Here is a 16,435-nt window from a genome sequence, read left to right on the forward strand (position 1 = left end):
TGAGTTCCTGATTTAACAAATCAGCTCTTTAATCCAGGCCTGAGAGATTGAACTTTAAAGCGCTATAAAACATGATTACTAGAAACAGTCGCAAAGTATTTTTCTCCATAATTATAATGGGCTCTGGAGAAATTCACTTATATGGGACATTGATCACATGAGAAGTCCTGAGCCTAAAAGGATTGCAGCGAGTCAATCCACTCTAAAAAAAACAAGGAACTGTTTTTCTTTTAAAATGATGACGTCATCTTGCTGGTGATGGAGCCTCGAATAGGTTCCGCGTGAGACTCCATTATCAGCAATATCTGGTATGAATGTGTGTGAATGTATGCATGTGACTGGACTGTGATGGACTGACGACTAAAAGTTTTAACTGACTTGATACTGAGACAAAAACGGTACCGACTTTAGGATTAGTAAACGTCCACAAACAATTCACCCAGCTTGTAAAAGAAGGGTGGATGTTTTGTCTCGCTTTGTTTTGTTTTTGCAGGAGTAGGAGGACAGAGACTAGGGGGGGAGGCTGTAGCTTCACATGAGTGTGAACTGCAGACTTAACCCTTTGGTTGCTAATTTTGAGCTACTGATGTTTCCATTAAGAAAATTGGGTTTTATTAGCTGTGTTTCGATTAATGCAGCACATTATATTGTTGGGAATGTTAAATGCTAAAGTGAAGAGAAGCTTTGATTTCACTCAAGACTGAACATGTTATTATTAACCATAGCAGGCCACTGTAAAAAGCCAATTAATTTTGATAGATAAAGACAAAAACTCTACTGATGTCTATGAATAACAGGGGAATGATAGACTTGTCACATTCAAAATAGAGATATGTAATGACAAACCTTGGTCCACGTCATTTAGGTTCTCCATTGAAATAGTCAATAATTTAGAAAAGTAAGATAGAACTGACAGGGGCATGTGCTGAGATGTGGTGCTGCACAAGAACAAGAGCAAAAACTAAAGAAAAATTATTGTTTAGTTTTGATAAATTCAAATTAAAATGTACCATTACACTCAGAGGATCAATATGAAATTCAATATATGCTAATTTTGTATGAAGTACATGACTGATAACTGTTCTGTCCTGAGCTTTTGTGTTTACAGCGCCCACTTGACCACACCAACAGTTTCTCGCCACCAAAAGCGGGTACTTGCAAAGAATAGGGAGGAATATCATCAGAAGTGGGAAAGGTAAGCCCCGATGGGGGTGATAATGTAACACACCCAAAGAAAGATTTTAGGTCTGACCAACCGTCTCAGTCGTGGGCAAAACGATGACAGTCAATAAAATTCTAAAAGATAATTTAGTGACAAAAAATATCAAGAGATAAAAGATAAAACAGTCCAGTGTCCCATTCATGAATCAAATAAAAACACACAGTCCCAAGGCCAGAGCCAGCTATGCCACACGGCCAGTGGCACTCCACATGTTGCCTTTAACAGGGGTAGAAGTTGTCCTTGGAGACCCACTACCCTGCAAGCATATTGCCAGTGATCACTCCAACCTGTGCAACTATGCTGCCTTTAGGCTGTGGCATATAATAGGCCCTGGCCTGCACAGAGAGACAAAATGACACCTTCAGTATAAAATTCATAGCGCAAAACCCATCCATCCCAAACATATCAGATTATCACATTACATACATGCACAGAGAGACAAAATGACACAGCAGTGTTTGTAGTGTGGGCTATAAGTAGACCAGTGTATCAGTGCAATCAAGTACACCTGGCTCTAATTAGTCCAACCCCATTCCAGCCATTGGCTCACCAAAAATGTGACACACGCACAAAAAACCACTCCCAACCCAGTGCAACTTCACACAATAATATGGAGCTGAATTAACACAGGCACACTAGTCTACCATGTTACAATAACACCATTAATTTCACGTATGGTCAAATTCTTAAAACTTGACCCAAAAAATGAAAAATTATTCAAACATTTAGAGACAGAGTGGAGTTCTAGATAAACATAATGCAGCAAACCACATAAGGATGGACCATTGGAATTAATAAGATGGTGAAAAACACGCAGGAAAAATGTTGATCATGTTGATTATGTTTATTCCAGTGTGCAGAGATTGGCTAATCTGACCAGGAAATGTTATAAATGGATTGTCGGAACAATCAGCGTTAAAGTCACCTTTGACAGTCCAGACTAAGATGGCGTTGGACATCTTCAGGGCGGAAAAGGGTTGGTGTGACCAAAGTGTGGTTTGGCTTGTTGTATGTATATTTCATAATGATACAGCTCTGGATGGACCAGTTACCAGGGCATGGAAGGAGGACAGACTCATTAAATGAGGAGAAGGAATTTTCTGGGATTGGAGATCCTGTGGGTGAGTGGTTGACTAAAAGCATGCATAAAATAAAAGCTATTTTTTGTTATTGATTGGTAAATAGATTGATAATTGGCCACATTCACAGTTGTATTGACTTGTGGTGGACGTAGTCTACTTCATGTTTAAGCACTCTAATTAACAGATTGAAAATAGTGACATTAAAGGAAGAATATGCAGCACCACCCTGTCAGATGCCAGTGCCGGTGGGGCTCAGTGATGAATCAGGTGAGCTTCATGGCTGAATTAAAACATAGAGGCCCCTGCTGTGGTTAGTAAGGGATAAAAAGGGTGTGTTTTACTGTTATTTTAGCATCAGCATTATTGTTACATCAGAATCATATAACAAGCATTGCATTGAACATTTATTGAAGTTATTGACATATTAACATTTGTATTACAGTGATTGTTATAACCCCATGTTAATCTTCTATCTACAGGTGTCAAAAGTAGTCAACAAGTTCATGTTGAAGTGAAGTTCATAATAATACAGGTTTTGTTTGTAGACGATTGTGAAGACGCAGGCTCTGGGCGGAGCCAGGAGTTGAACAGATCTAATATGACAATTAAATTGATTTCATTCCCTAACACAGAATAACAAGACTGGAGCAACGACACTGGATAGGAGAAAGTCTGATACTTTCTAAGATACGAGGTCACTAACCTTTTCTTTTAATTTTCTAGCTTCATTGAATGGACACATGTTAGATTTAGAAATGGCTAATTTGTTTATGTCTTTTATTAGAATGAGTGGTTTTAATCATTTTTATACATATCTTGCAAATGTGCTTATAATGAGTTGGCACTCGGTTTTTTGAAGGTCATAAGCTTCGTTCGGCGATAGTTCCGGACTGATAAAGTGTAGGAAATGCCTTGAGTGCAGCGGGCTAAATGCAACACGCTTACACACACATACACTAAATTAGGATAAGTCCTTGGGACATTCTGAATATTCTAAACAAATTCTGAACCACCAAAAGATCAGCAGACAACAACATTAGATTGTTAGAGCTGGGAAGAGAGGTGTTTTGGTTTTCTGTCTCTTACAGAGAAAGGAACAGACACCAGACGAGGTCACAGATATACGAGGATCCTTGGCAGCAGAGACAGACACAGTGACTGCTGAAACATCAACTGGGTTCAAGTGTCATGGCATTTTGGGCTCCAGTTAGTCACCTAAAAAGGATGGATCAAATAAACACAGCAATAACCATGAAGGGGTTGACGGAAATCCAGGAACACCACACCAACGACGTTCGAGAGGCTGTTGGTCATAAGGAGAACACCTTTCTGTTCCTTTTCCTGGGGAACACAGCTGTGATCCCAGAATACACAGATCATTGTTTGAAATCGGGGCAGAATAATCCCCTGATCTGTGCAACGACTGAAGGGTTGTCTAACCCCTGAAGTTGAAGGAAACAAGAGCCGAGGATCACCCGACTGGAAGACATTGGTGCCTACAGCAATAAAATAAAGGTTACAAGCTCCTCGGACAGAGGTTCTAGTCCGAGTACGTTTGGAGGGTATAAGGTAGCACCGAAATAAAGCTGTGGGAGAACTGGGGAGTGATGGGAGTATCATCTGTACCCACTGTTGTTGTTGTAATAAAAGTTTTTCTTGCATCTGAACTGCGCAAACACAGAGGTCATCTCACATATGGTTCACCCAACAGGGGGACAAAGGGCCTAAGGAGTAAGGAGAAATGAACCCGGCAACACTGGATTGCAGGGTGTAAGTGAGCTCTTTAAGTCTAAAGAGCTCATCAGGGGGAATTGTCGGATTATGATATTACTTTATGCAATGTTAGACCCCTAATTAAAGATTGTGAATTATTATGTAGTTTTAGTTTGCATTATGCTCCTGAATTAGAAGAAGGTGATAATTATCACATTTGGTAAACTGATTTGCATTATATTAGACTGTTGATTTATTGTGAATGAATGATATTGTTTTGTGATGCATTATACTGCTGAGTTATAAGAAAATATTGTTCACAGAAAGTCATTGTCTCATTTGTCTGATTAGAAGAGAACAGAGCATTCTGCCCCATCAGCAGGAGCAGATAAACAGGGAGCCAAGGTTGTAGCTTAGGCGCTGTGTGAGAGAAAGAATGTGAATGTTTAGGCTTTTATGATTAGGTGGGGGCCACTAGAGGCTATAAGAGTTTGATCAAGGCTCCACCATTTTGAGATCTGATGCTGTCTGTGTATGGTGTCCATCTCCCCACGCGTGTGTTCATTAAATCATCGTTTGACTTGACCCGGCCGGACCAGTGTGGTTATTTTGGTTTTCCTCCTGTATCCATTCCCAATATTTGAATCCGTAACACCTACTCAACGTAAATTACACATGAACAACATTAAGCTACTCACGCAGAGAAGAACGGCTGCTGCTGCCATCATTATCCATCATCATTTCTGCTACACTGGCAGGGCTACGGCTACACCCGCAGTAGATGTGCACGGTGTGAGGTCTCGCAGCAAGCTATCAAATACGGTGCATTTCTCGGCTTTAAAAAAAAACCGCTATGCGTCGCCAGGTGTTTCATTCGATTTGAGGTGTTACCTCCTTTGACAGTATCACAGTATAAGCTTAAAGCACTTGTTGCAGGCTGCTGAGTTTGCATATTTTGCTGTGAAGTACAGCCAGACTTTTGACTGCTTAGCCTTGGGCATTTTAATCTGTAGCTCTGCTCTAAAAGAACGTACGTACCTGGACCCGCCCACTATCCTTGGAAACATAAAATGATTGGCTAGAATTCAAAGTGTATCACATCTCAGGAAAAAAAAAAAGCACCGAAATAAAGCACCGAAATGTGCGCTGCTTTTCAGTCTGGTTACTACCGTTTATGTCAGAACCGGTGCCATGATGGCACTAGATACCGGTACCCATCCCTAGTTATCAGTATTTGCACACTATTTTATATTATTTTTTGACAATCTTTAAAGTCATTATTCAATACATTGTTATTGTTAAATAAATATCGTCAAATAATCGAGATCTCAATTTCAGTGAAAATAATCGTGATTATCATTTTTGCCATAATCGAGCAGCCCTACCAGCTGTCTCGGTGGAGTTGAATAAACTCGGCCGTCTGCTCCTTGCTATCTAAAATATAACAGGACACTGGAGTAAATTCTCGATCATCTCATGCTTCTGTTTAATCAGTTTTCTGTTTGACGTTTATTCAGCTGTAATCTTAGCCAAACTGATTTACTCACCAACAAATAAAACACTGAAACAAGCCAAACAATAACATTTTTAAGTTATCTAAGTGGCTTATATATCATGTTTAACCTGAGTAACGAAAGACTGCGGGGGTCTGAAAACAATGTGACGGGAGTTCACTGTTCTCGCCGGCTCGAGTTAGCCGGTCAGCTATCAATGTGGTGGGTAACAAACATCTCCGAAAACGTTGGAGCATGAATTTGGACACCCTGTCTGATAGAGCTGCCTCTGAAACGTTATTAGTCTCAGAATGAGCTGGCAGGAAAAAACAAACAGATTGTGGAAAGGAGGATGCGACAAAGCAAAGTAAGACTGAGACAATAAACAATCATACACAGGATAACAAGAGGGTGGAAACAGGTGGGAACACAGCTGGAGATAACCTAATGACTAAGGATTATGCAAAAGACACACAAGACAGGGAAGAACAGACAGCAAGAGAAAGAATGCAACAACAGAAACCCCAACTTGAGACAAAGACAGAAGGTTAAACACATAAGAAGACAGAGATCAGACAGACACGGGGACACAGCTGAAGAAACAGAAAAGAGTAACAGAAAATAACGAAATACCACAAAGCCAAGACACAAAGATACATGGCCTCAACTAGAACATAATCAGAGAAGATGAACTTTACATCAGATATGTTAAAAGCTTATAAATTTGTAACAAACAAGGGTTTCTTTTGTTTCATTCTCATTTTGACCTTGATTATGATTCTGAATTTTATTGATTAATTTCTGTATAGATATTTTCTTTCATCTGCAGAAAACATCTGTGCACTAAATCATCTGAGGCAGTTTGCTCTCAAAAACTTAACAGGAAGTCCCATGATCCTGAGTAAAAGTGAAAGTGTTCAAAAGAAGCAGATCAGAATCCCCGCCTGCTGGTACTGTAACTTCTGCATGTGTGTCCACGGACATGGTGGACCGGCGTGTCTATTACATGCTCTTCTGTGATATTGGATTTCTTATTTTGAGCACAGAACGAACATGCAGCCTCAGTCTCAGACATCCTTAATGAGAGATGGCGACTGTTGGAGTGATTTTGTTAAAAGTTGTCATTGTTGTGCTTAAAGTTGTAAACCTTGTCTTGAACTGCATGTTTAGATATTTTTCTGTTCCTCCCTTACATGTAGGATGTTGTTGGAAGCTATTTAGCAATAGTTTCCAACTGCAGGTACACTTGCATGTAAGATTCTGGTTTCCTTATTTGGTAAGGAATGTTCACTTCCTGCCTTTATGGTTTCACCTATGCTTGAATTTGGTGCACCGTTAAAGAAGTTGAGCCATATATGGGGTGAGGGGAGATAACCCTTTTTGTGACTAGAGATGTTGTTAAATGGTTGTAACCACATATAGCTAGCAGGAAGTCACGTATACAGAGACACACATACACACACTCACATGTTTGCACGTGCATGCACACACAGTGCCTTAGCTTTTACAACACACTATATGGGTTTTACAATGGGGGGTTGTGTAACTGTTTTCAATCAATAAAATGGCCTCAACTAGAACATAATCAGAGAAGATGAACTTTACATCAGATATGTTACAAGCTTATAAATTTGAGGCTGTGAGGGGAGGCTGAAGTTTGGAGCTGGCTGAGTTTGGGTAAAGACCTTGGAACTCTGAAATTCCGACCAGGCTTCCTTTGCTCAACTAAAAACCGATTGAGCTCTGGTTATTTTGCTTTTGTTCACGGTGATAAGTCTCTCAGCTAGCGAGGCCTGCGAGCCCAGACCTAACAGCCACCAAAGCAGGCGTTGTAGGAAGGAGATTGGGGTGACAATGAACAGCAGTATAGGCCCAATGTATAACCTGAAAACAGACACTTCAGGGAACAAAAAGACAGTTAGGTGGTCAATTACCTGGGTCAGGCTCATTTCTCTGGGTGTTTTTGACCAGTGGGTTAATCTCCCAAGTCAGTGAGCTAATGACGCAGGAAGGTGGAAGAACTCTGGCACCCTCGGAGGTGGTTTTAGAGGTGAAAAATTGATGGGAGAGGACTGGTTTCACATTGTGGGATCCAGATCTGTAGGTGATAGCTAGGTTAAATCTAGTGGTGAAATTGGCCCACCTGGCATAGTGTCATATGTCATAATTACATCCTGTGGGAGAGAGAGAGCAGGAGAGGAAGGCGGGGGGGATACATTAAATCTTCTCTTTGAGAGCATGGCACCAACTCCTGAATAAAAGGCATCCACCTCCAAAATGAACTGCTGTGAAGGATCTCAACAAGCGCAGTGCATATTTTAGTTCTTAATTGTTGTTGTTGTTGTGTGTGTGTGTGTGTGTGTGTGTGTGTGTGTGTGTGTGTGTGTGTGTGTTTTTTACAAGAACTAGACCAATTTCAATATGTTAGCCCACTGGAATGGCCAGTAGTTGGGCTTTTGCACAGTGAAAAAACTGCTCTACAGTTGGAGTTTCACTAAACTCCCACTTGTTAAATTTCTAGTATAGCCAAGAAAAAAAGAGGTGGCTACGACCAGTGCAAAGGTCTTGTTAAGCCAGCACAATATAACAAATTCTCATGTGATAAGTTTGTAATATGTCTAATGTGTCTCTAAGTACATTAAAACTATCACACAAAACTGGGTTTATGAACCTTAACTGCAGTTACAAACACAGGCCTACATCAAGCTAAGAGTGAGGAAAACTTTGACTGAAACATTTGGCTGCTACCAGCACCATTTCCTCCAAATGATTTTAGAGCACATAGCTCAGAGCCACTGCAACCTCTATACATCTCAAAAATTAAACCCTTAATCTTACCCCTCTAAGAAGAAAGTGGGTTAGGCCACACAGAAACAGTAATCGTAGTCTTACTTATTGCACACTATTTAAATTAAACTTTTGAAGCACATTACACAGCTGCGCAGCATTATTTTTGTGTTCACATGTTTGTGTGGAACATAAAGTTATTGTAATTCTCATGTTTACGCTTCACTGAAAGGGCGTTTAGAATTCCCCCTGCGCTACACTGCCTTATGGAAATAAGTGAGGCACTAAACCCCTTTACAAGAAATCACATGATCTTGAGTGAAAATGAAAGTGTTCATCTAATATGTCTGTGAAGGTTCTCAGTCATCCAGGTCATCGTAGTCAGGGAAGCGACGGCCTTCTTTTCCTGTATTGTGAGGTTGGACGGAGGGACTTTGGCACTGGAGAGGGTGGCTGAGACTTTCATCCTGATTTGCTCTGCTTCTGTCTGTGATAATTTATTAATCCGTATGGCAGATTCTGTGGCTGTGATGAGGTCCACTATGGGCAAATGTTGTGGAGAAATGGCAAAAAACGTGCGGCTATCCTAAATGGGCATTCTTAAAGTCAGCAAAGAGGCACAGAAAAGAAGATCAGACACCAGCGAGGGAGGATAAGAAGGACAGACGCAACAACATTGTCATCCCCTATGTAGCCGGTGTATCAGAGAAACTCAGGAGGGTTTTCTCCAAGCATGACATCCCGGTGTACTTCAGACCCAGCAACACACTCAGACAAAAACTGGTTCACCCGAAAGACAAAACGCCAAAACACAGACTTAACAATGTGGTGTATGCCGTACAGTGCAGTGAGGAATGCCCAGACCTCTACATTGGAGAGACCAAACAGCCACTTCACAAGCGCATGGCACAACACAGAAGAGCCACCTCCACGGGACAAGATTCAGCTGTCCATCTGCATCTTAAGGATAGAGGACACTCCTTCGAGGATGCCAATGTTCACATTTTGGACAGAGAGGACAGATGGTTTGAAAGAGGAGTGAAAGAAGCCATCTATGTCCACTGTGAGCGACCATCTTTGAACAGAGGCGGTGGTTTACGACACCAACTCTCTGCCATCTATAATCCAGTTTTGAGATCCCTTCCCAGACGCCTTAACGCCCTCTCACACCCTGGGCCATCTGACCTCAGGAATTCGCATGATAAGGTGGGGCCAGGTTTCACAATGAACTCACCAGAAACTCTGGCTGATTGGGACCCACACCCAGTTCCACACCTTGGCTCAGGCGATTAGAGGATCATCAGGGGGTCCTTTTGTCCCTCTGTGGGGGGACACTCCCACCAGGTTTATATCTGGGACTCTCCACCATTTGACCTTAGAACTGAAGAAGCCTCTCGGATGAGAGGTGAAACGTCTTCAAGTAACTTAAAGAAGTCCAGACGCTTTTCTTTGCAAGCTCCTTTGTTCATCTAATAGTATAAAAGGGGTGGTCAGAATCCCTGCTGCACTACAGTATAAGAAGAATTCAAAGGAAGTGTCTTATCTACAGAAATAAGAAAACAGTCTTACTGCCAGTCTTCGTGCAGAAGAAGAAAAGGTTAGATGGATAGATCTCTTCTGTAACGGTAGGTTGTTTAATGCTTCCCCCCCCCCTATTCTTTGTGCAGTTTGAGTTATGATTTGATATTGAACCGTAAAGCAGGTGGTGATAAAATTGCATTGGGTGCATTTTTATGTTGCAAACGATTTATTTCCACGGCTCCTAACAACAGTTTAAAAAACTATGTAAAAAAATATTATTTTTTTCATATCTAGTTTTATTTTTTAAGTTTATTTTTAGTTAAATATAATGACCTCTGTGTGTCCTTTCATTTTCACCCTGTTAAATTTTTTAAATAAGGTATTTAATCTGCAGAAAACATTTGTGCACTAAATCATCTGAGTTAAATTACTGTCTGTACAAGCTGGGGCGGATCTAGAGAAATTTTCTTAGGGTGGCATGTGGGTGGCAAAGAAATCAAATGCGGTGGCAAAATCGAAGCCTTTTTTTTTTTCAAACACATGCAGGTGCTTACATAGGGTTAAATGATTCAAATGCAGTAAGTATACACGATTTTCATATAAATATAGTCTAGAACTTAATTATTGTCTGTAGCCCATATAATTACACACTTTAGTTACATAAAACATGTGAGTTTTGATTCTATGTACTGTATAGCCTGTATAATAAATAAATATGTAGCCCAATAAGAATAAAATCCAGAAAGCTACACAACATGGGGCGGTTCATTTACAAACACAAGTCTAACTTAAATTTCACACTGTTTTTTGTTAGAAAACAATCACATTGTTACAGCTCAAATTACACAAAATGTCAAATGCACTGTCATGAACAAAAATTTAAACCTAATTTTTCATGATTTGTTGTTAACCCACTGAGGTCTGAAATATAACCGGTCATTTTTGACTCCTTTTGAGTTTACGTTTGTATTTCACCCTCAGATTGTTTCATTTTATTTTTCCCCCTTGCCTTGTTTGGTATCATTCTTTTCAGCTCAACTGAATTTAGTTGTTTTGACTGACATACTGCATTAGTATTACTATTACTATTAATAGTACTATTACTGATCTGAAATCACACAAAGAACTTAAAAATCCTAGTAGTATTTATTTTACTGTAAAAAAAAAAAAAAACAGTCAATTTTTATAACTTGAAATGCAAATATAAATTGTACATTTTGTAAACATATACAGCTATTTATCTAAAAATGCAGCCAATACACCTACCGTTTTTTCATTTTGTACAACATTTTAAAAATATTACTAAAACTAAAATGAGAGAACAATCAGGTGTTGCAATAAGATGCCCCACAAATGATGTGTGCCAGTAAAAAAAAAAGTTTGTCCACCAAAAGACAGAGGAGAACAGCACAGAGATAAGCCTGCAGGCCTGACAACAGGTAGTGTATCACTCCGCTGGTTTCCTACTTAGTGACAGTGTTTACATTGCAAATGTGCCTTAGTGACATTCATTAGTGCCCTCACTGACACACAAAACAAAACGACTACACAACAAAACAACTACACAAGACAACACAACACACTAAGTATACAGTCCACACTAAACGTTACAAATCTCCCACATCTAAAAACTCTCTCTCTCTCTCGCTCGCTCTGTCTCGCTGCCGTTACCGTCACTACAAAACCCTCCCTCTTCCTAAACAATCAAATCCCACATGTTGACTGTTTTTTTAATTGGTCGACATGGTGGATTTTTCCACCGTTAGGAAAGAGGTGGCTTTTTTTCCTTTCTTTACTGTTTTCGTGCTGTCCTTAGAAAACGCTTAAAACACACACACAAACGTGACGACAGTATTTAGAACAAAGCGTGGCTTATATATATATATTATCATAGCTCTGGATTTACTGGCCTATAATTAAAATTTAAAAACTTTGAAGTCCGAATTTTCGATGTGGGCTGAAATAGAGACTCAGCGTGGCTGCAGCTTGTTGCCATGTCAGCTTACATCAGTCATGTGATTTGGAGGTGCAGCGTGTCAGTGGACCACGGAGGGTCAACAACACTCACCTTCCTTCCATTTCCAGAGTGTAACATCCACCCACCTGTATAAAAAGCGAAATTCTCATGGTGTTGTTCAGAATGTGCTCTGGCACAATCATAAGCATCGCTCGCTACTGAAAACAAGAAAAAAGCCGGTCCTGCTATGGGCTGAACCGATAAACTGTTGCAGAATAATCACGGTATAACCTATAAAGGTTAGCACAGAGGGCACAATAGATCAGATCAACACGTAATTTAAGTTCTTGTGTGAACAAAGCCATTAATTTTAGATCGGTGTCTTGCAATATTAAAGAGACAATAGTTACTTTGGAAATAATACATATCTTTCTATCCACAGTGAAACACCTGGAGAGCTTATTGGAAGAAATGGGCTTGAAGCAGAACTACAGAGAGAAGTTATCACTCAGAACAATACTTGAGATTGACAAGAGGAGCATCACTGATGAACCTGCCAAGTGTAAATCAGACCTTCCATGGTATTTTCTAAAGAAAATTATGATGTTTAATGTAACTGCTAGGAATGTGAAATGCACATCAGTGCCTGAAACAAACAGTGATGATAAATCAGTGAGTGAAAAGTTCAGTCTTAAACATCTGGTCAGCAGTCCAAACAAAGACAGCATGGTGAACCCCCTCGACATAATCATTTCTCTCTTTCTGTGTTCTGATGGTTTTCTACAGCAGGAAATGGCACTAAAATGTCCATGTGTCAGTTCTCTGTCCCTCTGCTGCTTCCTAATTGTGACACAGAACAGTGCACACTCATGCTGTGGGCCATGAGAGACATTGTTAAAAAGTACAGACCTCAGTCTCTTTCACAGTCAAAGGGCTTCATTGAAGAAAGGATTGTTCTCTCTGAACTTCCAATGGTCTCTTTTGTCAGACTGGGTGAGTGCTCCTTGTCCAAGTCAAAGTTTCTTAATGAGCTTCTGAGCAATTCTCAGCAGTACCACGACACCTTTGTTCACCACAACATGGAGTGTGGTGACAGTCCAAGAAGAATTTCCAACGGACTGACTGAAATTACTTGGTATCTTCCTTGTGGAAACACAAATATTGACATTTTCAGTCAGCCAGTGGCTGTAGCTAACCTTCGTGGAGACATTGCTTCATTTGAAACACAATACAGCTTTTTGTGTCAGACATCTGCAGCAGTTTTTGTCTTCTTTGATCATTTGGATTCCAAGTCTGACTCTGTGATCAGTCTACTTAAAAGCCAGAACAAAAAAGCACAGATCTTCTTGGTGGGTAACTTTGAGAGCAAGTGCTTCAATTTAGATGCTTTGGAAAAAGTAGCAACTGCATTGGATCTAACTGAAAATAACATCATTATTAAGACAAAGCAGAAAAATGATGCAGACTTTGTAAAAGATTTAAGGAAAACTGTCAGAAATGTGGTTGAGAAATCAGAGCTGAAGATGAAAATAGAGAAGATGGTGGACGTTGCCCATGAACTGGGAATCCTGGTTGATGAAGATGCACCAGAGTGCCAGACTGCAAAGAAAAATGCAAAAACCATCACTGCAGGGATTCAAGACATCCATAAATATAAAGAAGATGAGCTTCCCAGACAAGGCCAAATATGGAAAACACTGACCTCGTTACAGAAGGAAGAGTTTCGACTTCGAAATGTTGGGTCTAAAAATATAGAACATTACAAAAGTGATCTTCAGAAACAGAAAGAAGAACTGCGGAAAAAGCAGAACTCATATGAGATATCGACAGCTATGACAAACTTCATCACTGGGATATCAAGCCCAGGAACAGAAAGGTTTTATTTTTTGAAATGGATGAGAATGAACCTCGATAATGTGTCTCGTATAAAACTGTCTGAACTCAGGGAGAAATATAAAGAAAAATGCAAGAACTCTGAGAACAAAGAGGAGATCAAAGAAATTGACAAACAAATTTCCAACAGCTCACTGGGGACTGAACACTTCTTCCGTGAAATGGGTCAGATCTATGAAGCTTCACTGTCTCTTCCAGAAAAAGACCCATCACGTCAACAATTACAGCATCTGCCCAAACTGTGTGCAGAGTTGTTGCTTGATGGATTTCCTCTTGAGCTCGTAGATGGAGATGCATCCAACATCCCTCTCAGATGGGCGAGTGATGTTCTCTCTCAGCTCAGTGACCTGGTGTCTCCAAACAGAAAGATACTGGTAGTCACAGTTCTTGGAGTTCAGAGCACAGGAAAGTCCACTCTCCTTAACACCATGTTTGGAGTGCAGTTTGCAGTCAGCAGTGGTCGATGTACTCGAGGTGCCTTTATGTTGCTCATCAAAATCAATGAAGACATGAAAAATGTCCTAAACTGTGACTTCATGGTGATCATTGACACTGAGGGCTTAAAGTCACCAGAACTTGCACAACTGGACAACAGCTATGAGCACGACAATGAGCTTGCAACACTTGTTGTGGGGCTGAGTGATGTCACCATTGTCAACATTGCAATGGAGAATTTAATTGAAATGAAAGATATCCTACAAATAGTTGTGCACGCTTTTCTCAGGATGAAGGAGGTGGGCAAAAAGCCTAAATGTCAGTTTGTTCACCAGAATGTGTCGGATGTTTCAGCCCATGATAAGAACTTACGAGACAGGAAACTGCTCCTGGATCAGTTAAATGAGATGACTCAGGCAGCAGCCAAAATGGAAAAGAAAGAGGAGAACAAGAGCTTCACTGATGTGATGGAGTACAGTCCAGACACTGGGAACTGGTACATTCCTGGACTGTGGAATGGAAACCCACCAATGGCACCAGTTAATGCAGGATACAGTGAGGCTGTATATGAGCTCAAGAAAAACATCATCCAACTACTGGGAAACTGTGAGTCATCTGCTAATAATGTCATGGAGTTTAAAGAGTGGGTGAAAAGCCTGTGGAATGCAGTAAAGCATGAAAACTTCATTTTCAGCTTCAGAAACAGCCTCGTAGCTGATGCGTACATGAAGCTCTGCACAGAGTTCAACAAATGGGAGTGGGAGTTCAGAAAAGAAATGTACACCTGGGTAAGAAATGCAGAAACAAAAATTCACAATTTTGGTACCATTGCAGCAAAATCAGAAACATCTGACATGAGAGAATTTCTCAGATCTTTGAAAAGTGAAGCCTCCACAGTGCTGTCTGCATGGGAGACAAAGATTCTGAACAATCTGACACAATATTTCAAGCAAACAGAGGGTCATGTGTATCTGGTTGAAGGATACAAAGAGGAATTCTCAAACAGTGCAAAAGTCCTTCGTCGTGAAATAGAAACTGGTGCAATGTATCAGCTTGAAGCAGCAGCAGAAATCAGACAGGGAATGACAGAAATTGATAAAATCAAAGACAATCATACGAAAGAGATTGAAAAAGCAGTGTGTGCATTAATTGATAAATGTCAGAAAAAAACATCCAAATGACAGACGCAGAGTTGGACAAAGAGTTTGAGAAGATGTGGAGGGAAACTTTAGAAAAACGTTCTTTCTCTGAACAAAAAACCTCGAATGTCACAGACAGAGTGTCCTACTGTCTGAGAGAAAATCTGAAACATAAGGGGAGCCGTGCAAATGAGTTATTAAGTGAACGGAGTCTGCAAAGTTTTGGAAAAGAGTCTTTCAAATATACAGCTGAAGGATGGTTCAACAATGTTAAACACAGAACAAAAAAGTGGTTGACTGGTCAGGATCACATAAAAGATCTGGCTGACAGCATCATAGCTGCTTGCACTGACCTTGTGAATGAACAAGTGAAAAGAAGAAACGATTACCATGACACTTACATCCAGGAGATCCTCCGCATGATTGATGAGAAGCTAAAAAACCATCAAGATGATACGATAAACATCGAGTTCGAGGTTTCTCTAAAACAGCACATCTGTGGATTTGCAGCCAGAAAGTTTCAGAAAATGCACGAAGATTTCATAGAAGAAAATGATCCGTACAGATGTCTGATTAAAAACAAGGAAAAGTTTCATGAGGACTTCAAAGATGTGTTTCATAAACGAGACCAGTGTCAGAAGAAGGTAAAAGAATTTACAAATCGATGTTTGAAGCCTGCTGTTGAAGACTTTGTTAATCGCTCCCTGGGTCCTGATATCATTGATGAAATGAGGAAACTCGAGCATTTCAGCACAAGAATGTCCTTCCAGTATTCAATTTTACTGGATTTGCTCTCCAAGGAGGATTTTCAAAACTATGTGAGCTACATTCGCTCATATGAGAAGTATGTAAAGACATGGATACTCGCACAAATAAAGGAGCACTTCTCAAATGAGTCGACAGTTTTTGAGTTTGAGGAGCGACATCTGCGGTCATGTATTGACAGCATAAATTCTGCCATTGAAAAGGCAAAAACCAGAAAGAGTGATGGCTTCAAGGCTTTTGTTAAAGATATTTGCAAAGAACTTGGTGATAAACTGGTCATTTCCCAGGATGCTCTTGGTGCTTTTATGATACTGAACAATGCTGACAAGGAACAGTTTGCTGACTGTCTCACGGCATCTGTGAATGACATGCCAGAAACTCTTAGAAAGAAGTTCAAAAAATCTACCTTTGAAATGAAACTACAACAT

The 16,435-nt window shown here is 40.2% G+C and overlaps 2 protein-coding genes and 1 long non-coding RNA gene across 3 annotated transcripts in view; 2 read left to right on the top strand and 1 right to left on the bottom strand.

Annotated features, from left to right (window-relative positions):
• Positions 1–16,435, top strand: part of LOC146522230 (up-regulator of cell proliferation-like) — a 239,821-nt gene that overhangs the window by 184,792 nt on the left and 38,594 nt on the right. The window lies entirely within an intron of this gene.
• Positions 476–3,184, bottom strand: LOC146522238 (uncharacterized). Its single transcript, XR_014872649.1, has 2 exons — positions 1,673–3,184; positions 476–1,581 (listed from the first exon to the last, which is right to left on the bottom strand). It is a non-coding gene; the product is annotated as an uncharacterized LOC146522238 (long non-coding RNA).
• On the top strand, positions 12,184–15,402 carry LOC146522239 (up-regulator of cell proliferation-like). The gene has a single exon (XM_085152929.1). It carries the CDS (start codon positions 12,579–12,581, stop codon positions 15,282–15,284), a length of 2,706 nt encoding a protein of 901 aa, XP_085009055.1. The 5' UTR covers positions 12,184–12,578; the 3' UTR covers positions 15,285–15,402.

Source organism: Neolamprologus multifasciatus, chromosome 3 (genome assembly GCF_963576455.1).
Source record: "Neolamprologus multifasciatus chromosome 3, fNeoMul1.2, whole genome shotgun sequence".
Taxonomy (NCBI): domain Eukaryota; kingdom Metazoa; phylum Chordata; class Actinopteri; order Cichliformes; family Cichlidae; genus Neolamprologus; species Neolamprologus multifasciatus.

Bases quoted from the DNA above. Each gene is read 5' to 3' on its own strand.
- LOC146522239 (XM_085152929.1), top strand. From the start codon at position 12,579: ATGTCCATGTGTCAGTTCTCTGTCCCTCTGCTGCTTCCTAATTGTGAC.